Below are 22,689 nucleotides of genomic sequence, written 5' to 3'. Positions count from 1 at the left end.
TTCAAAATCCCTTAGTGACAAATAGCTTCCATCATCATTCATGAAATCTGATATTCTGCCAATGCCTCTGTCAAACCATGAGGATTTAATACTGGGTTATTAGCAACCAAGATATTATTGTTATAACACACTGGTTCTGTAATGAAGTCTTCAAACGATTGTGTAGAAATTGTGCGAGAGTATTCATGAAGTGCTAACAAGATAGTTTTTCCAGAAGGTATTTGTGATTTTATCACTACATGTTTTCGGAAGACAGAAACGAAACTAGAGATATTCATGCAATCAGGAATATAACTGAAAAGCAAAGATTTCATTTTGGAACAGTTTCAACATTAAATATAACCTTTTTCTTATTATCGATGAAAGCGCCTGTAAAATTTCCAGATATATGCGACATTTAGACTTGATTATATTTGGTGAAATAGTTTGTTCTTGGACACTTATTTGTTATACTGACAATTTTATGATATAAAATACGTTTGTATGCATGTTATTGATTTCGCTTTACTTCATTTTATTAACGCGATGTTTTACGACAACGATAACTCATCGCGACCCCTTTACGACATTTAAATATGGCGGCTTCGTTCATGCGGCATGAAAACACTACATGACAAAGATACATTGAATTCCTCGTGCATTTATAGTTTTTTGTTTCATTGAATCACATGAATTCCACCTAAGACAAATAAATCATGTCAGGCGAAAGTCGTAGGTCAACCGCCGCTCAGTTCTTCATTGAGGAGGATGCAGAAGCAGAACAGACAACATCGACATATGAACGGGTAAACTATTATGTTCATAAATACGGAGCGCTGTCATCGACATGAACCAGTTTCGAGGCAATTGACAGCTGTAACCATAGGTTGTTAGGACATACAAAAGTATTTGGCTTGTCCCAATCTGGTCACCAGGGATATACACTTATGATGATGTATTAGTCCAGAGCTCATTTCAAAATAACAACGTCTTTGAGTAGCATTTTAGAAGTTAGGTAGCACAATATTGTCAAAATTTATGGAAATATCGAAATAACAATATTGTATTATGGGTTTTCCGATCAGTAAGAAACAATCAGCGTTGTGCAGTGGAATTGAAAACTAAACTAACTAAATATGAAGTTTCGAAATGTGACTCTCTTTCAACAAATGCAAATGAAAGTTAATGTGATACCTTAAAGTCTATTATCTACAGTATCTAGCTCAATTGCTGATAGCTATTTGGAATGTTCTATTTTTATGAACTATTAAATTTTGGTGATCAGTCTATCTATGTCCTACTTGGATGAGCTATCAAACGATTTGTGACAAGATGACAACCTAATTCAAGTAAGACTTGAACACATGTAAAACATCTAACTTATAAAAGATAACGTTTGAGTCCCATGTGGGATTTGAACCCACACCCTCAGAGTCAGGCACCAAATCACCAGCACACAAAGTCAGCCGTCTAACCCGCTCAGCCATCACGAGTTCCACAAAAATGGAAGTCGGACAACTGGTAGTCTAGACTGCGGACTTTGTGTACCCCTCCGATAAGTGTAAATTGGCATGGCTCCCACGGCTGAAAGCTATGATTACACAATGACATTTAGAAAGTGGTCAAATGCAACATATGTTATATTTGGGATTACACTTTCTTAGTAAAGTACAAATTCTAGTACTTTTTTTTCTTTTTTCAATACTTCGCTGACTTTGTGTGCTGGCGATTTGGTGCCTGACTCTGAGGGTGTGGGTTCGAATCCCGAATGGGACTCAACCCCCACCAAAAGTACTAGAATTTGTACTTTACTAAGAAAGTGTTATCCCAAATATAACATATGTTGCATTTGACCACTTTCTAAATGGCCGTGTGTAATCATCACTATTTTATGTCTGAAACTTTCCTGAAAGTTATGCTCACTAGTCATGTTTCATTGTTCTGTAATCTTAATTGTGATCAGCATTATCACAATCTTGCTGATGTTATATTATTCCTGTTTTGTTTTAAATATGGGTGATAATTTCCAGGTGGTGGAGCTCCTGAATCAGGCTTCCTTAGCCCAGAGAGATGCCCAAAAGATCAGCAATCTCAGACAGGTAAGTGCGTTGATGGATCGTGGTGATAACATTGTGCTCCAGGTCTTTTCTATTGAGTGAGGCTGAAGCAATCGTGATGGCAGCTCTTGTATGTGTCTGGCTTTTCAGAATATTCACAACACGTTAAACTGTTGTAAAATATAACGCTATAACATAAGTCACTGTCTATATTCTGTCCAAAATGATGCCAAAAATAGTTTGGGTTGTCATGGTTATTGGGAACTTATTGCAAGATGGCAGCTTTAGCCATGAGTATCTGATGTATTAGTAGTCATGACACTGGATGTATGACATGTAAAACCTTTAATACATTGTCATGATTCATATCTATTTTCCAGGTTCAAGAGCTGATTGTTCATAAAGATCCAACACTTCTTGATAATTTCTTAGATGTGAGTATACTTTGGCCTTGTGTTTTTTTTGCTGAGTATACTTAGGCCTAATGTTTACATGTACTTAACTCTAGTTATAGTCTATTATTACTGTGAAAAGAATGCTGTTTGATAAGAAAGTCAGTATGTTTGTGATGAACATCATTTAAGGACATTATCAATTGAACCAGTGTTTTTATTCCCAATATTGTTAGATTGAGTCCTTTTGTTATTTCTAGTGATCTCAAGATATTCATTTCGTTATAGGGCAGTGGTGTAGCCTTGTGGTTAAAGCGTTTGCTCTCATGCCGAAGACCCGGGTTCGATTCCCCACATGTGTACAATGTGTGAATCCCATTTCTGATGTCCCCTCTGTTATATTGCACTAAGCGGCGTAAAACCAAACTCACTCACTCATTTGCTCACTCACTCACATTTCCATTCCATATCCTGGGTCCATTCCTGTGGTTTTCCAGATCTGTTTTCATTAACATTTTCTCAACCAATGACATGCTGAGATAAGGAAAAAGGAAATGGATGTAATTTTTAAACTTATCCTATCTCATGTATTGTACTCTCTCTCTTTAATTTGACGAATAAGTGGAAACGAAAAAACTTGTGAACTTATCTCGGCCTGCGGTCCAAGCACCCGCCCTCCATGTTGTACTCCTGCCTGGACATCTCGCTATCACTCGCGAGAGGCATGCGTCACACTCAACTGCCTAGTCACATGACCATTCCTTAGTGATTATTCTCCCGCTAATTTGTGAACTAACATTTTTCCAACAAGAATATGGGAAAGAAAGAAACATATTCCTCTAGAAAGAGGAAACTTTGTGATAAATGTAGAACTATCTTTTCTGTTGCTGATCCCCATACATCATGTGTGTATTGTGTGGGTTTTTACTTCTGGGATAACCATTGTTCCTATTGTAAACCTTTGACTTTTACTGAATATAAGAAAGTTGGGCACCGGGCGCATGGACAGAGACTGGGAGTTTTAAGAAGAGCATGGCCCATCTTCCATTGAAAGTAGATAGCAAAAGGAGATCCCACGCACCATCGTCCAAACCTAGGGATGATTTTCTGGATGCTTCTTCAGACTATTGTGAATCTTCGCCTTATATTGGGGAATGAAGATTTTTTTTCGTCGCATCGATCATCTAAATCTTCGAGAGTCTTGGTCATAGATAAGACAGACCAGACGGGAACTTCAGGCGTGTCGAACCTATGTTCGACGTTGTCACGATTACCTACAACATCGGGAGCAAAGAACCTACCTATCAGTGATCCTACAACGCATCAATCAGTTGATCTATCTCATCTCATACCGACAGTGCCGAGTGATGCGTTGAATCTTTCACCACTTGTTCCATCGATCGCTTCAGTAGTTTCGGTAGTGCCACCAGTTACTTCAGTCGGACATCGACAATCAACTAGCCATCATTCATCGAGAGATTGATCGCTATCATCAGGCAGGAGTTCTCACAATTCCTCATCATCGAAGTCGCATTCGAAGGGTTTTTCATCTATGGAGGATCGTCGAATGTCTCCTATTCGTTCAGATTCGAGCCATGACCATTCATCGAATTCACATCATTCGGACTCACGTCATGCAAACGCTCATGTGACGAACCGCCGATGATCTTCCAGTACAGTTTCGAGAGCACCTCAGATTGCGGTTCGAATCCTCACGGCGATTCGGTGAATATTGTACCTCAGCCTAGGAATATGGATTCGGGTAGTCATAGTGAGATACCACTTCAGCAAAACATACTTTGCCTACGTCATTGGTAACTACGGGGAATGTCATCTCCAATCAACAACCTAATTTTGAGATGTTGTAGCGAGCATTCACTACTGCCTTGTCAACTGTGCAGCAGCCGGCAACTACGATACCTCCTGTACCTACGATGTCTATCCAGATACCAGTACCCACAGCTGCTCTACCGACTATTACTCCATTACGTCCACACGAGACTTTGTCACCGAATCATTCGGACGAAATATCTGGATCTGATGGGAGTTTTGATATCACCGAACCAGGCCAGGTTTTAGCATGGATTGTGGAGAAATTGAACTTATCAAGAAGCACTTCAGCAGAAGATAGTATTTCATCGTATTGCATGAAGGGACAGGATTTGTCATCCATTACTTTACCACCAAGAGACTGTATCACTCACATGACAGGATCATTAGATTTGGACTTCAAGAATCTTAAGCGTGTTTGAGATGGGTTCTCTGCACCAAGATTCTCAACCAGTGCGGCACATGTACATGGACTGATAGTCTTGCCATGGCTCCTACAATGGATGAAGATATTAATGCACTATGCCCGAAGAAGAATATTTCTCCGTTCTTGGTTGAAGATAGAGAACTAGCGCACCTGGAAACATCCATTCAATTAACTCTTCCAGCTTTGAACTGTATTTTATCCTCTATTGATGCAGTGAGTGAGACATTACTACATGCAGTATCTAACCAGGATGCTTACATCAGAGGTGCGATGAACGTGATTATTGAACAGTTGTCTACTGTTTTCGACCAGATATGTCAGTTTTGGGGTTATGTGCTAGCCATGAGATACCCTCATGGGAGGAGACAACCATGGTCCCCGAGGTATCGTTTAAATGGGAGAGAGAAAACCAGTTCCAGGTTTCGGTGGATCTTGTGCAACTTCAGAAAACCCAGTTGCAGGAAGCTCTTCTTACTTCACTCCATCTAACCCGGACTTAAGTCATTCCGGGGAACCTCATCCTGTCGTACCCCTAGGACCTCCAGGACTGGAGACTGCTCGGGACAACAGTGACTCAAGGACATCATCGCACGACTAGGACCTCCAGTCGTGCCGATTGTATATACCTCTGTAGGCGGAAGACAGGGACTATTCGCACCCAACTGGAAAATATTGAGCGATCCGTTTGTCATGAATACCCCAGTGACAGGATACAGACTACCACTAATCAGTATGCCGCCTCTCACTACCAGCCCGTTGCATCGAACCTATCCAACCAGCCAGCTTAAAGTTCTATGTACCAGGATAGGTACGTTGCTAGAGAAATTAGCAATCCAGTCGCTCGGTCCAGGCTATATTCTCCATTATTTCTTGTCCCAAAGAAAGACTCCGACAAACTGCGATTCATTTTCAAAATGAAAATGTTCAACGCTCACTACCTTCCACTTCCGCCCCACTTCGGATGGTTTCAATCAATTTGCTCGGGACTATCCCGAAGAAGGGGGAACTATCTCATCAGTTTAGATCTCCAAGATGCCTACCTACATGTGCCGATTTATCCCAATCATCGCAGATATCTACGGTTCGTCTGTAAAGGCATACATTACCAATACCAATGGAAAGTCCTGCCGTTTGGAATTTACGGCACCGTGGCTTTTCACTCGGATAACCAAGCCCATCTCTGGATTCCTCCACTGTCGAGGGATCACGTTTGAATCTTTATCGACGACTGTATCCAGGCGTAACAAAACCAGTCGACCCTGCTTCAACATCTTCAGTTCACCACTCAACTACTTCGTCATTTGGGATGGTTAGTGAACGAAAAGAAGTTGGAACTAACACCGACCAAGAGACTACAGTTTATAGGAGCAATATTCGACACAAAGCAGGGCAAATTGTTTGTACCCCAGGACAGATGGTTGAAGATACAACGATGGGTTCCCCATGCCTTATCTCAAGGGAGATCTGACCGCCTCCGTGGTGTAATGGTTAGAGCGTCCACCCGGAGAGCGGAAGGTCGTGGGTTCGATCCCCGGCCGCGTCATACCAAAAGACATTAAAATATGGTACTTGTTGGTCCCTGCCTGGCGCTCGGCATTAATGGGTACAACAAGGACTGGTCGGCTCGGAGTCAGTATAATGTGTCTGAGTGGGGTATTCATGCTTCACTGCGGCATGGTATCTCAGTGGGCTAGCACTATAAAACCAGCTGAAGTCTGGGCTAGTACAAGCAGCCGCACATACACACGCATGCACGTCGTCATATGAGCGAAATATTTTCAAGCACGACGTTACTCCCAATTTCACCTCACCTCACCTCAAGGGAGATCTCTTTGCCAATGGCAGGAGCTGCTGGGCTTTCTCACGTCAGCTCAGGCACACACTTACAGGATTCAACGTTTTCTACGGCCGTACCTACATGCTCAAGATACCAATGTATTGATTCAACTTCCACCATGACTCCACCCTTACCTGCAGTGGTGCCTCAAAGAACAGAATGTTTGAGGAGGAGTCTCTTTGCAGCCTTTCATTCCGACGCATCACCTATTCGTAGATGCCTCCCAACTAGGTTGGGGAGCACATCTGGGCGATCATCAGGTGGCAGGGCAGTGGTCATTCGTAGAACAGACCTGGCACATCAACGAGCTAGAATTCAAAGCAGTTCTAGCAATAGAACATTGGTCGAATCATCTACAGTCCACCAATCACCTGATTCAGTCGGACAATGCCACAGTGGTCTTTTACATCAACCATCTGGGATCAACAGTCTCATCACATCTCGATTGGGCGCTACGGTTCTATGAACTAATAGACTCCCACAACATCGTCGTAAGGGCGAGACACATTCCGGGTATCAAGAATGTCAATGCAGACGCTCTATCCCGGTCAAGTCAACCATCCCCCACAGAATGGAAGTTGCTCCCATCAATATTCCAGACGATGTGTTACCCGTTAACCAGACCACAGGTGGACTTATTCGCAACGAGATTCAACCATTAACTTCCAAAGTTTGTATCTCCCATTCCGGACGAATGGGATCAGGATGCACTAGCAATCTCGTGGGAAGGTCTAAATGCCTATGCCTTCCCTCCAACAGCTCTTCTACCCACTAGCAATCTCGTGGGGAGGTCTAAACGCCTATGCCTTCCCTCCAACAGCTCTTCTACCCAGAGTGTTACAGAAGGTACTGACAACCAAACAGATAACACTGATTTTGGTCGTGCCCTACTGGCCAGCGAGAAGTTGGTTCATCAAGTTACTTCATCTTGGTGAACCAAATCCATCCTGCCCACCCAATTGAAATGACCTATTACTTCATCCTCACACAGAGTCACGCATCACTGCAAACGCTAAATCTTCATGTATGGTCCATCTTCAGAAATCTCTCTTAGCTAAGGGATATTCGCAGAGAGTTGCTTCGGCTATTGAACGCATATCATTCAAGACCTTCTTCCTGGTTGCCTTGGCAACCGGCACTCGTATATCAGAGCACCATGCACTGGATGTTTCTCAGTTATTTTGTTTCCACTCATTTGTTGCATTAAAGGAGAGAGAGTACAATACGTGAGATAGGATAAGTATATAAATATAGACTTTATGGTTAAAATTTTCAATTACACGTAATGCTTGGTAGAAAAGGAACATGCAGTTTTAATGCACATGGAGGCATCCTTTCAATGGAAAATGTTTTATAGGGTTTTAATGAGCATGTTAGACAGTTTATCAATGTTGCACCATTACGACTGGCCACCTTGACAATGATATCACCAACCCAACATTGACGTTGGTATGTTACTCACATCTGTATTGAATCTACTGTGTTGTTGTCTATCAATGCAAGGCACCTAAATACTAGTGAATGTGACAGTGATTGTCTGTACTAAAGGGTTATTCTTTCCTTTTAGGAAATTTTGGCTTTCCAAAGTGACCGAGCAGTGGATGTGAAGAGATTCGTGATTGGCTTCATGGAAGAAGCATGGTAATGATTGGTTCTCTAGCCACCTGTGCTTGACATAGAAGGCAACCATGGTGGTGGGTTGACCCTGGACTGTGTGACATGTCAACATGGGTTGATGGCATGTCATCGTAACCTTTGGTGTGGGTCATTGCTTACAATTTTTACTGGATTATTTCTCTCTGATATCATATAGCTGGGATATTGATTAGTATGGCTATAAATAAACATCTGTTGATATTGTTTTAACCACCTTAGTTTATGTTTTTGTGTTGCTTGTTTCAACGTCTTTATTTGACCCGTGAAGATCTGGGTTAGAATTGGTCTTCAGCAGCACTTGCTTGTTGTAAGATGTATCCCATGATTCTCAATTGTGTAGATTGATGCTCATGCTGTTGATCATTGGTCAATTTACAGACCAATCATCATATCTAAATACACAACAAATAAACAAATAACAGAGGGCATTGTTTCCAGTATATAAGTTTTCTAAACCCAGATTTGATCAATCAATCAAATCTAAATATACATAACAGGCATTATCCAGTTTGAACTACCCAAATGCACTTGGAACACAAGTATCTGTGATGGAGAATCTCGTGGTTACTTCTACTCAGCTTCTGTTTTGATTGGAGCTGGACGGTGGAACACACATAAAGACCTCTTTTCCCAAGGAGAGACCTTTATCTACATATGGGTAAATTCATGGAACTTCCTATTTGTATGTTATAACAAGCATGAGCACAGCTGTTTTACTTTGTTTCCTCTCAGCAAAAAAGACCCAGAAATCCTCTCCAAGGTTCTTCCTAGCCTGAACATGCTCTTGGCAGACGAGAACGTCAATGTCCAGAAAAAGGTCATTCTGTCATCCATCCAAATGTTCAAGTGTACGGTACAGGTAGGTGTATATCAAGTGTAAAATGCACCCTATTTAGATAATTATTTTTAAGGTGTTCTGAAACAAACTTCATATTTTTCCTTATCCTGACTCATGCTAATTATGCTTGTCTCCTTCCTCTTGCGAATGATAGTGGAACACTTGAAATCCCTTGAAGTTCCCTTTAAAAAAGCGGACGTAATATCACTCACCCAAGAGTAGCGTCCCTTTCCTCCCTTTGGTGCCCAAATGGTCACATGATCGGCCATATTTGTCACTCTCTCCTTCGCCCTTGAGGACCGTTGTGAGAGCACCTGGGTCCCTATACGGCACGTATCCTTTTATATTTTCGGACCGTACATCAAAATTATTGCTGTATACGGTTTTTAGGATTATATTCTACATTACGGTGGAATTTGATTTAAATTTTCCGTTGTTTGACATGTGTTTTCTTCATGTTTACATTTGATGAAAACTTGTATTTGTTGTAGGTACCGAGTGTCTGCGGCTGACCCTAATTTATTATGTCCTAATTGCACTGTTTCATGTTCTTTCAGCTCTCGCTGTAAGTCTTGTGTAAATTTAAATTCGGTTGAATTTATTTACCTTTACTCCATCAGTAGACGTGCTAAGGACTGGGTACGTAGGTATTCACAAGTCATGTCGAAATCGAGTGATTGCGCTGATATCTGTGTGTTAACCACTGCTGCAGATATTCATAATTTTTAGTGAATTGCTGAACGTTTCTCAGGAGCAGGTCAATGTACCAGGGGTGAACGCCGGAGGCCATAAGAGATCATCGTCTACTGAGCTGACCTCATCGCAGATGAAGAAGGCCAAATCTTCATCTTCGCAGAAGAAGAAGGCAACTACCATGAAGACTTCAGCGAAGTCTAAGATCAGCTCTACACAGAAGACGAGGTCTTTCTCAGCCGAGATTGTTCCTCCGGAAGAAGTAGATGTTTATCATGATCCACCCATCCTCATACCTGAAGTCACCATCGTCAGTAGGAAGACGAAGCCTGCTTCTACAGTTACATCGGCATTGGTATCAGCGCAGACTTTGACAGAAGACCTACTATCAACGCAGACATCGGGTACCAGAGATAGCAGCAGCGTCAACTCTTCACGAGTGCAGCGAGCCTTAGATGACGTCTCTTCAGTATCAGATGCATCATCCCTGCAGCAGTCTCTTCAGACAACGCAGAACTTCAACCCGGGACTGTTCATGCAACAGTTTACAGACCAGATGATGTCGATGATGGAACGTCGCTTTGCTCAAGAGAAGGCTGCTATGAAGACCGCTACAACGTCTACTAGCCTGCGTGAAGGCTCTACAGTCTCCCCACCACATCTGGATGAAGAGGGAAGCCTGCGCGAAGGCTCACGGACATGACGATCTTCCCCATCTGAAGTAGACGCCCCAGAGAGTGCTGCTAAGAAGTCTCCACGCAGGAAGGAATCGAGGCGTTCTCCCGAACCCTACAGACGTCGCAGATATGAGTCGTCATCTCCATCGGACTCTGACGCCCATCAAGAGCCTGCGAGAAGGCACTCCTACAGAGGGGAAGCTACGCCCAGGAATCCACCTTCGCGAAGGCCTAGAGAATTATCTCAAACCTCCAGGAAGGATTCAAGATCACATCGGGATCGATCGCCTGCGCGAAGCTCATCTTATAGATCATCCTATAGAGACTCAAGTCGTCGTGCATCCTTAGAGCGAGAGATGTCTAAATCAGAGGATGAAGGTGAAGGCGTATTCTCCGATACGGAAATTAACTCCTGGATCGCCAATGGCTTGGACTTATCATCACCTTCTAAGGACACAGATGAGGCGTTTACCTACAAGATGTCCAAAGATGATTTCGACACACTCACCTTTCCACCGACCAACCCGATCTCTCAAGTACCAGACAACCTCAATGCAGCTTTTGATAAAGCCACCAAGTCGCAGAGTCAGCACATCCCGACATTCAACGCCAGGAAATTCCCTCTACATAGGATGGAACCCTTCCTGAAGGCTCCAGAGGTTGATGATGACTATAAGATTATCACTGACTCCCGTCAAAGAACTTACAAGATTGAGGATAAGAAGTTAGCGCAGCTGGATACAACCACCAGACGTACTTTCTTCGGATTAGCCAGATCGAGGGCTATCAACGAAACACTCATCTCGAAGTTCAAGAATTCCTCGGCCGAAGAAGACCGGATGATATACTCCGCTCTACTAATGCAGAAGAGAGACCATCAATTTATGTCGGAGCACCTAGCATCCACCTCAGCGGGCTTGACTCTCCTGAGAAGACAAGGGTTATTGTCAGCATGCACTTGGAGTGAACGCTTCACCAAGTCTTTATACAGAGCCCCATGGTCAGCATCTTACATCTTCGGAGGAGGAATTGAAGAAGTCGCCAGAGAAGTCTCTCACGACTCCAGGGAAGTTATGATGATTAAATCCATTGACACTTTGGCTAACGTGATACATCAGACGTCCCAGCGCTACTCCAACAAATCTAAGTTTGCAGGAGTCCAGAGAGCCAGAGAAAAGAAGTATTCCAGCATGAAAGGAGGAAGAGGCTCCTTTCGTCGCCCAACCGGAGCTCCTAGAGGTAACCCCGGAAGAGGCCGAGCAACCAGGGGTGCAAGAGGAATCAAGCATTGAAGGCCAGGTTCGGAACGACTGGAGTCTTCCACCCCCAGCCGTTCCTGTACAACCTTCGACAGTGGGTGGACGTCTTCAACGGTACTGGGAAAATTGGGGAATACTACAGGACGACTACATATCCCAGATACTGCGCAGAGGGTACAAGATACAGTTGGAAGCCACTCCGCCGCTCACAAGCAACCCGATGGCCTTCAACTATGCAGCCGACCAGATAGAGAAACTGGACGATGCTATCAAGACGCTACTTAACAAAGAGGCAGTAGAAGAGATAGATCAAGATCTCATCACGCCCGGGTTTTACTCCCCAAGTTTCCTGGTACCGAAGAAGAATTCCAAGGAGAAATTTCGGCTCATCTACAACATGAGGAAGTTCAACCGGGAGTATCTACGCAGACCAGCAAAATTCAAGATGATACATCTTCCTCAGCTCCGACATCTCGTTCGTCCAGCAGACTACCTCGCCAGCATAGATCTGCAAGATGCGTACCTCCACATCCCGATACATCCAGACTCAAGGAAATACCTACGTTTCCTTTTCAACGGATAGCTTTTCCAGTGGAAGGTTCTACTGTTTGGAATATCATCGGCCCCCTGGTTGTTTACTCGAGTGACCAAGCCCATCGTCACATATCTACATCGTCGAGGTCTACGCAGTGCTTTCTACCTGGATGACGGGATTCAAGCTCATCAAGATCCCAGTCAACTCAGACTGCAACTAGACTTCACCATCAGGCTGCTCACTCAACTAGGATGGCTAGTGAATCTCCTCAAGTCGGAACTGGAGCCAAAACAAGACCTGCAATTCCTAGGAATTCGACTCATCACACCAGTGAATCGTATAGTCGTTCCAGAGGATCGTTGGGTCAAAATACAACAAATGATATCTCAAGCATTGCTCTCTCCGTTGACACTACGTGCTTGGCAAAGCATGCTCGGTCTACTCACCTCAGCTCAAGACATGACTCACAGAGGGAGATTACAGTTGCGCCCACTACAAGTATTTGTGAACGCCCACCTAGACAGCCTAGATCCGTTAATACTACCGGACAGCCTGAAACCATATCTCCTATGGTGGACTCGGAAGTCGAACGTTTGCGGAGGGACCTTTTGTCAGAGCCGGTTTGCAACACTCATCTCTACGTGGATGCCTCCCTACAAGGATGGGGTGCGCACTTCAACAACGAAGTGGCAGCAGGGAAGTGGTCGAGTCAGGATCAGAAGTCACACATCAATCTGTTGGAGATGAAAGCAGTAATCAACGCTTTACAACATTGGTCCAGCGTACTAAAGAACGCACGACTCATGGTACACACGGACAACTCCACAGTGGCGTTTTACATCAACAAACAAGGGTCAACAAGATCAACAAGTCTGCTACAACTCAGCTTTCTCCTGTTCAGCATAGTCGATGACCTGAACATCTACAAGAAGGCATGCCACATTCCGGGAGCAAAGAATGTCATAGCAGACGCCCTATCTCGTCCACTACAACCATCTCCGACGGAATGGATGTTGCATCCAGAAGCATTCCAGTTCATCAGACAAACTATATGATCCCCACTAATAGACCTGTTTGCAACAAAGTTCAACAAACAGCTACCAACGTTCGTCTCACCGATTCCAGATCCTCAGGCATGGGCAACAGATGCTCTAAGCATCTCATGGGAAGGACTAAACGCTTACGCGTTTCCGCCTCCTGCACTGCTACCACAAGTAATACAGTAAATCAAGCAGACGACTATCTTGCAACTGATTTTGGTCGCCCTACTGGCCAGCGAGGGTATGGTTTCCCATCCTCATACAAGAACTCGGAAGTCCAACCCTGAAACTACCAGAGTGGTCGAACCTACTCGTCCATCCACACACCAAGCAAGCTCACGGGAACCCGACACTGTTCCAGCTACACGCGTGGAGCGTATTAAAGCTTGCCTGAAGACTAGAGGGTACTCCGCCAGAGCAGCGAAAGCAGTAACACTAGCTCTACGCAGATCAACTCGCAACTTGTACGACGACAAGTGGCAGAGATTTGAACAATATGCAAAGAGGAAAGGCTTTACAGCGGTGAAAGCAACACATCCTCAAGTGGCGGAATACTTATGTCATCTACGACAGACGAGACACTTAAAAGGTTCAACACTCTCAACTTACTTAGCTGCCCTCAGTACAGTTATCACCATGAAAACGGGTATCAAGCTGACCAAAGTACCAGAGATTCTGGCACTACTACGCTCGTTCAAGTTGGAAGACCAACAAAAGAAATTTAAGGCTCCTGCCTGGGATCTCAACATAGTTTTACAACATCTCACCAGTGATGCCTACGAGCCTCTAGAACGGACATCCTTTGAACTACTAACTCAGAAAACGCTGTTCCTGATCGCCCTAGCAACAGCTGCAAGGATGTCAGAAATACATGCTCTGGACTTTGAACGAACACGCATTTGAATCAAGACATCCTGACATCGTACATCTTGGACTGAGATGGGATTTTATCGCCAAGAACCAACTGCCTGGTCAGCCTGACAGACAGTTCCACATCCCAGCACTATCTACAGTCCTTGGGCCACAGGATACGCAGGATCTATCCTTATGCCCAGTCAGAGCACTTAAAGTCTACTTACAAAGAACTAAAACAAGGAGACGAAAATTCAAGCGCCTATTCATCCCCTTATCCACTGAGACGCCCACGGAAGTCTCTAGGACAACGATATCGATCTGGATGAGAGCCGTTATACTAAGGGCCTATAAAGCAGCAGGACTTGAGCCTCCACGAGCCTCCAATCCACATGAAGTCAGAGCCCTGGCGTCAACACTTGCTCTGCATGGAAACTGCTCGATTACAACTATAATGGAGGGCTGCTTTTGGAGATCGAACACGGTGTTTGCCAACCACTACCTCAGAGACATTGCCACTGAAGACGTCTCAGGCATTCACCAGTTTGGGCCACTTGTTGTAGCACAACAACTAACGGTTCCACAAAGACGCTGAGTAAATCTCACCCCTTTATCACGTGACTTGTGAAAACCAACGCTCTGGAGAGCAATGGCTATAAGTCCATGCACACGTCTAGGACAGACTAGCATGAGTGATAGACCCTGTACTTGTATAGGACATACTCGTACATGAAGAAGGGTCGCATCTCCACTTGATGCGCGCATCAAGAGATGGAGTTGCAATAGATAACTAATGGAATATTAGTATATCTAAAATCCACACGAAAATGTCAGGAGAAGTTTCTGAAGAAATCTGACAAGTTGTGGTCCCCCCAGACTCATCAGAGAGAAGTTGAAAGAATCTTCAACAGTGCCGTCATAAGTTCCCAAGGGGGGTAGTACAGGACGTAAATCTACAACCAGTGAATCCAGAAAGTGGCTTGACCCACCACCATTTCCGACGGATTCTGCAAGCATAATTAGCATGAGTCAGGATAAGGAAAAATATGTAATTTTCTGACTAAAATTGATATTTTATACTTATCCTGACTCATGAGGTTAGCCCTCCCAACCTCCCCTCTTATGGCACTCTGGATTTCCCTGTAAATCCGGGTGTCGGGCTTACATACGGAGAGAGTGACAAATATGGCTGATCATGTGACCATTTGGGCGCCAAAGGGAGGAAAGGGACGCTACTCTTGGGTGAGTGATTTTATGTCCGCCTTTTTAAAGGGAACTTCAAGGGATTTCAAGTGTTCCACTATCATTTGCAAGAGGAAGGAGACAAGCATAATTAGCATGAGTCAGGATAAGTATAAAATATCAATTTTAGTCAGAAAATTACATTTTCAAATTAATACAAATGTTAGTAGACGGATGCTAATATTTCCCTTCCTTGCAGTGGCTGAGCAAGGCCAAGACCGCGACTGCAGAGAAGACGGCATCGTGGGAACAGATGCACACACTCAAATCTCGCCTCTTTGAAATGCTGGACTCGGAAAATGATGGGTAAGGGTTTTTTGTCAGCAAGATTAAACCAGTTTTTCAACTTTAGTGTTACTCAATGTCATTTGTTTATATTATCCATTGAGTGTAACTGAATAAGTAATGTTTCTCATGGTGAATGGTTTTGATTTCCAGAATCCGAACTCATGTTGTGAAGTTCCTGGAGACTGTCGTCCTTGTTCTCTCCAAGAGATCTGCAGTAAGTCATCACACAGGCAACATGTTTGTCTTTCTCATGTCAACCACGCTGGGTGGAAACACGTCATGATACATGTATTGGGGCATCAGTGATTATTATTGATGATGGTGTTGACCATTTCTGATTAAGATAGGGTAGTTAGAATCAGTAAATCATGTCTTGCCTATGTGTGATGACCATATTATTGATCTTTGTGCCCAGGACTGGGTGTGTGATGTTCATGTGTTGAGCCTTGTGTCCAGGACTGGGTGTGTGATGATCGTGTGTTGATCTTTGTGCCCAGGACTGGGTGTGTGATGATGTGTTGAGGCTTGTGTCCAGGACTGGGTGTGTGATGATCATGTGTTGAGGCTTGTGTCCAGGACTGGGTGTGTGATGATCATGTGTTGAGGCTTGTGTCGAGGACTGGGTGTGTGATGATCATGTGTTGAGCTTTGTGTCCAGGACTGGGTGTGTGATGATCATGTGTTGATCTTTGTGTCAGGACTGGGTGTGTGGTGATCATGTGTTGAGGCTTGTGTCCAGGACTGGGTGTGTGATGATCATGTGTTGAGGCTTTGTGTCCAGGACTGGGTGTGTGATGATCGTGGTGTGTTGATCTTTGTGCAGGACTAGGTGGGTGTGTGATGATCATGTGTTGAGGCTTGTGTCCAGGACTGGGTGTGTGATGATCGTGTGTTGAGGCTTGTGTTGAGGACTGGGTGTGTGATGATCATGTGTTGAGGCTTGTTGAGGACTGGGTGTGTGATGATCATGTGTTGAGGCTTGTGTCCAGGACTGGGTGTGTGATGATCATGTGTTGAGGCTTGTGCCCAGGACTGGGTGTGTGATGATCGGTCGGGTGTTGAGGCTTGTGTCCAGGACTGGTGTGTGATGATGATGTGTGTTGAGGCTTGTGTCCAGGACTGGGTGTGTGATGATCATGTGTTGAGGCTTGTGCCCAGGACTGGGTGTGTGATGATCGTGTGTTGAGGCTTGTGTCCAGGACTGAGTGTGTGATGATCGTGTGTTGAGGCTTGTGTCCAGGACTGGGTGTGTGATGATCATGTGTTGAGGCTTGTGTCCAGGACTGAGTGTGTGATGATCATGTGTTGAGCCTTGTGTCCAGGACTGGGTGGGTGATGATCATGTGTTGAGTCTTGTGTCGAGGACTGGGTGGGTGATGATCATGTGTTGAGGCTTGTGTCCAGGACTGGGTGTGTGATGATCATGTGTTGAGCCTTGTGTCCAGGACTGGGTGTGTGATGATCATGTGTTGAGTCTTGTGTCCAGGACTGAGTGTGTGATGATCGTGTGTTGATCTTTGTGCCCAGGACTGGGTGTGTGATGATCGTGTGTTGAGGCTTGTGTCCAGGACTGAGTGTGTGATGATCATGTGTTGAGCCTTGTATCGCAGACTGGGTGTGTGATGTTCATGTGTTGATCTTTGTGCCCAGGACTGGGTGTGTGATGATCGCGTGTTGAGTCTTGTGTCGAGGACTGGGTGGGTGATGATCATGTGTTGAGTCTTGTGTCGAGGACTGGGTGTGTGATGTTCATGTGTTGATTTTTGTGTCCAGGACTGGGTGGGTGATGATCATGTGTTGAGCCTTGTGTCCAGGACTGGGTGTGTGATGATCATGTGTTGAGCCTTGTGTCCAGGACTGGGTGTGTGATGATCGTGTGTTGAGGCTTGTGTCCAGGACTGGGTGTGTGATGATCGTGTGTTGATCTTTGTGTCCAGGACTGGGTGTGTGATGATCATGTGTTGAGGCTTGTGTCCAGGACTGAGTGTGTGATGATCGTGTGTTCAGCTTTGTGTCCAAGGACTGGGTGTGTGATGATCATGTGTTGAGGCTTGTGTCCAGGACTGAGTGTGTGATGATCGTGTGTTGAGGCTTGTGTCGCGGACTGGGTGTGTGATGATCATGTGTTGAGGCTTGTGTCCAGGACTGGGTGTGTGATGATCATGTGTTGAGTCTTGTGTCGAGGACTGAGTGTGTGATGATCATGTGTTGAGGCTTGTGTCCAGGACTTAGTGTGTGATGATCGTGTGTTGAGGCTTGTGTCCAGGACTGGGTGTGTGATGATCATGTGTTGAGGCTTGTGTCCAGGACTGAGTGTGTGATGATCGTGTGTTGAGCCTTGTGTCCAGGACTGGGTGTGATGATCATGTGTTGAGGCTTGTGTCCAGGACTGAGTGTGTGATGATCATGTGTTGAGGCTTGTGTCCAGGACTGAGTGTGTGATGATCTCGTGTGTTGAGGCTTGTGTCAAGGACTGGGTGTGTGATGATCGTGTGTTGAGGCTTGTGTCCAGGACTGGGTGTGTGATGATCATGTGTTGAGGCTTGTGTCCAGGACTGGGTGTGTGATGATCATGTGTTGAGGCTTGTGTCCAGGACTGGGTGTGTGTTGATCATGTGTTGAGGCTTGTGTCCAGGACTGAGTGTGTGATGATCGTGTGTTGAGGCTTGTGTCGAGGACTGGGTGTGTGATGATCGTGTTGAGGCTTGTGTCAAGGACTGAGTGTGTGATGATCATGTGTTGAGCCTTGTGTCCAGGACTGGGTGTGTGATGTTCATGTGTTGATCTTTGTGCCCAGGACTGGGTGTGTGATGTTCATGTGTTGATCTTTGTGCCCAGGACTGGGTGTGTGATGATCGTGTGTTGAGGCTTGTGTCGAGGACTGAGTGTGTGATGATCATGTGTCGAGGCTTGTGTCCAGGACTGGGTGTGTGATGATCATGTGTTGAGGCTTGTGTCCAGGAATGGGTGTGTGATGATCATGTGTTGATCTTTGTGCCCAGGACTGGGTGTGTGATGATCGTGTGTTGAGGCTTGTGTCCAGGACTGGGTGTGTGATGATCGTGTGTTGATCTTTGTGCCCAGGACTCAGTGTGTGATGATCGTGTGTTGAGGCTTGTGTCGAGGACTGAGTGTGTGATGATCATGTGTTGAGTCTTGTGTCGAGGACTGGGTGTGTGATGAGCATGTGTTGATCTTTGTGCCCAGGACTGGGTGTGTGATGATCATATGTTAAGCTTTGTGTCCAGGACTGGGTGTGTGATGATCATGTGTTGATCTTTGTGTCCAGGACTGGGTGGGTGATGTTCATGTGTTGAGGCTTGTGTCCAGGACTGGGTGTGTGATGATCATGTGTTGATCTTTGTGCCCAGGACTGGGTGTGTGATGATCATGTGTTGATCTTTGTGCCCAGGACTGGGTGGGTGATGTTCATGTGTTGAGCCTTGTGTCCAGGACTGGGTGTGTGATGATCGCGTGTTGAGGGTTGTGTCCAGGACTGGGTGTGTGATGATCGCGTGTTGAGGCTTGTGCCCAGGACTGGGTGTGTGATGATCATATGTTAAGCTTTGTGTCCAGGACTGGGTGTGTGATGATCATGTGTTGATCTTTGTGCCCAGGACTGGGTGGGTGATGTTCATGTGTTGAGCCTTGTGTCCAGGACTGGGTGTGTGATGATCGCTGTTGAGGGTTGTGTCCAGGACTGGGTGTGTGATGATCGTGTTGAGGCTTGTGCCCAGGACTGGGTGTGTGATGATCATATGTTAAGCTTTGTGTCCAGGACTGGGTGGGTGATGTTCATGTGTTGAGGCTTGTGTCAAGGACTGGGTGTGTGATGATCGTGATGCGTGTTGAGGCTTGTGCCCAGGACTGAGTGTGTGATGATCATGTGTTGATCTTTGTGTCCAGGACTGGGTGTGTGATGATCATGTGTTGATCTTTGTGTCCAGGACTGGGTGGGTGATGATCATGTGTTGAGGCTTGTGTCCAGGACTGGGTGGGTGATGATCATGTGTTGAGGCTTGTGTCCAGGACTGGGTGTGTGATGATCATGTGTTGATCTCTGTGTCCAGGACTGGGTGTGTGATGATCATGTGTTGATCTTTGTGTCCAGGACTGGGTGTGTGATGATCATGTGTTGAGGCTTGTGTCCAGGACTGGGTGTGTGATGATCGTGTGTTGAGGCTTGTGTCCAGGACTGGGTGTGTGATGATCATGTGTTGATCTCTGTGTCCAGGACTGGGTGTGTGATGATCATGTGTTGATCTTTGTGTCCAGGACTGGGTGGGTGATGTTCATGTGTTGAGGCTTGTGTCAAGGACTGGGTGTGTGATGATCTTGTGTTGAGCCTTGTGTCCAGGACTGGGTGTGTGATGATCGTGTTTTGAGCCTTGTGTCGCGGACTGGGTGTGTGATGATCATATGTTAAGCTTTGTGTCCAGGACTGGGTGTGTGATGATCATGTGTTGATGCTTGTGTCCAGGACTGGGTGTGTGATGATCGTGTGTTGAGGCTTGTGTCCAGGACTAGGTGTGTGATGATCGTGTGTTGAGCCTTGTGTCGCGGACTGGGTGTGTGATGATCATATGTTAAGCTTTGTGTCCAGGACTGGGTGTGTGATGATCATGTGTTGAGGCTTGTGTCCAGGACTGGGTGTGTGATGATCGTGTGTTGAGGCTTGTGTCCAGGACTAGGTGTGTGATGATCATGTGTTGATCTTTGTGCCCAGGACTGGGTGTGTGATGATCATGTGTTGATCTTTGTGCCCAGGACTCTGATGCCCAGAAGCAGAAGGAGGGGGACGTGTCCCTAGATATGATTCCTGATGGTCGCCATTACCTCAAACAGAAGAAGCTAGAAGACCAGGGCTTGAAAACATTTGAGATGATGCTTCATTTCCTTGGTTCCCCTCACATCTCCAGGTAAGGCCAACAGGCTCTCCTCACGGGAATCACTTCCAGGTATAACACAATGCCCTGCATCTGACCAACTGGTCCCTTTCTCAGGTTGCTGGAGAACCTTTCTGACCCGGAATCTTCAAACAGCTTCGTGTTTTGTGCAGACACCTTATCCTAATAGGAACCCTCATGCTGTTGATCACTGAATTGTCTGGTCCAGACTCGATCATTTACAGACCGTCGCCATATAACTGGAATATTGCTGAGTGTGGCATTAAACAACAAACCAACCAACCAAATCCTGGAAGGAACCTTGTAGCCAGTAGAGGTGGCAGCTGCTTGTTGTAAGGGATGATTGTCATGGGGATCTGATCATTATATTTTATTTAGAAAGATCATGAACATGAGTGTCCTACATTCTTAGGCTCCAGTATTTTCTTTATCTCAATAGAACCAGTTGTGTTTATATGTGTATCTTAACATAAATATTCTTACTTACGCCCTTTCACATTTGCTTTGCCAGTATCAACCTGATGACTGTGATGGGAGCGTTAACAAACGTAGCTCGACAGAGACCGCTGTTCTTCGACCAGGTTGTCCAGGCTTTTGAAGCCCTCCATGGTAGGTTACAACATTTCACAACATTCCCATAACTTACTGTCCTCACACATGAGGACATGGTTGTACAATCCCCACACTGGATGTTTCACCAAGATTCTCCACACCTAATGACTTGTGTTGTTTGTATGTCTTGTGTCTGCCTTGACGATCCTGCAAGAACTGGTCTTCAGAATTCCATACTTGTCATGATAAGCTACCAACAAGATTGGATGATGTCATTGTATCCAAGTTGCATTAATCACTGGATCTCCTGGCCAGGTAGATTATGTGCAGATCGCTGCAAGTAGCCTGAATGTGGCAGTGGTACATGACAGCTTCATCTCGCACCTTCCGCCACCGCTCACACACAAACTTCAGTTATGTTTAATGTTTTCCACAGTGAACCTGCCGCCAACTCTGGCCAAGTCTCAAGTAGCCAGTGTGAGGAAGAACCTAAAGATGCACATGATGAGTCTCCTAAAGCACCCCGCTTCTGTCGACCATGTCACCCAGATCACAACACTGCTCACTGACCTTGGAGCCAGCCAGTCAGAGGTAAAAATTATGGGTTCTAAGTGGATCAATATTCATCTTAGCATTTCAGTTAAAAAAATAAACCTGTGAAATACAATTAATGTTGTTAGCAAATGTGTCGAGTAACCATCCATTATAATGTTTTCTTAGCTCGATAATACAAATACTTTCAATAAATACCTTCAAATCTAGACTTGCAGTAATGGTTGATTATTGTATAATATTTCCACATATTTTTGTTGCATGTTTACTGCATGATAGTCAATTGTTGTGCCTCTTGTTACATTGACCCCAAACAGCCATCACTTGGTCATATATACTCAGCAATATCACAGCTTCTTGATGAACTTGGGTAGACTCAGAATAGTTCTCCTGTATCCATGGCATCAGGACATGGCTGAAATATGGCGATACACCTGTGAATTCTCCCACCACTACAGACAACCAGGAACCAGCTTCTACACTTGAGACAATCACATTGATTTGTACATTTCAGGTGTATGAGTTTGAATCATAATGACTGTTCTGTGTCACATGATATGTCTTTGTCTGCACATTCAGGTGAGCAAGTATCTGCCGAAAGTTGACGAAAGTCGGAAGAGAAAGAATGATGAGCCATCGACATCTAGCAAGAAAGCCAAGGTGGAGGGTGGGTCCCCAAGGTCAAGGTCTTCCCCAGTCTTTAGTCCCAGATGGGTCTACCTTGTAAAGATTCTCACAGTGTCAATCACTGGATTGTCTTGTCCAGACTTGATTATTTACAGTGCCATGTTATGTGTGTGGAATATTGCCGCTTAAAACAAACACAACATAGGATGCTGTCACAGTTTCAGTTGGTTACAGATAACAGTTGTTGATTAAATTAATCTGGATATTGTGTTGTTTAAGTTATCGTTTAATCATCAGCCAGAAATATTGGAAGACAAACAAGTACTGTTTCAACTCAGTTTTCTATAACTCCGGTTCATCAAAAAGGTTAAGTGAGTGAATTGGGACTGTGTTTTCAAATTAGAGGTGGTAAAATGGATTTATAATATCCCTAAAATTAATTTGAAACA

General features: G+C 44.9%; 1 protein-coding gene across 1 annotated transcript in view; it reads left to right on the top strand.

Annotated features, from left to right (window-relative positions):
• Positions 1 to 574: 574 nt before the first annotated feature.
• LOC124279412 (symplekin-like) overlaps positions 575 to 22,689 on the top strand; it is a 47,540-nt gene continuing 25,425 nt past the window's right edge. Inside the window, exons 1-11 of the mRNA XM_046715233.1 lie at positions 575 to 785; positions 2,010 to 2,078; positions 2,417 to 2,470; positions 8,090 to 8,163; positions 8,911 to 9,037; positions 15,514 to 15,620; positions 15,753 to 15,816; positions 20,370 to 20,521; positions 21,021 to 21,118; positions 21,498 to 21,652; positions 22,193 to 22,280. Coding sequence (XP_046571189.1) covers positions 696 to 785; positions 2,010 to 2,078; positions 2,417 to 2,470; positions 8,090 to 8,163; positions 8,911 to 9,037; positions 15,514 to 15,620; positions 15,753 to 15,816; positions 20,370 to 20,521; positions 21,021 to 21,118; positions 21,498 to 21,652; positions 22,193 to 22,280 — 1,078 coding nt within the window. The 5' untranslated portion in view covers positions 575 to 695. The remainder of the gene's footprint in view (positions 786 to 2,009; positions 2,079 to 2,416; positions 2,471 to 8,089; positions 8,164 to 8,910; positions 9,038 to 15,513; positions 15,621 to 15,752; positions 15,817 to 20,369; positions 20,522 to 21,020; positions 21,119 to 21,497; positions 21,653 to 22,192; positions 22,281 to 22,689) is intronic.

This window comes from Haliotis rubra, unplaced genomic scaffold, assembly GCF_003918875.1.
Source record: "Haliotis rubra isolate DU_JTF1 unplaced genomic scaffold, ASM391887v1 Scf25, whole genome shotgun sequence".
Taxonomy (NCBI): Eukaryota; Metazoa; Mollusca; class Gastropoda; order Lepetellida; family Haliotidae; genus Haliotis; species Haliotis rubra.
Note: the sequence above shows the minus strand (reverse complement) of the source record. Positions and strands in the feature narration are given on the sequence as shown.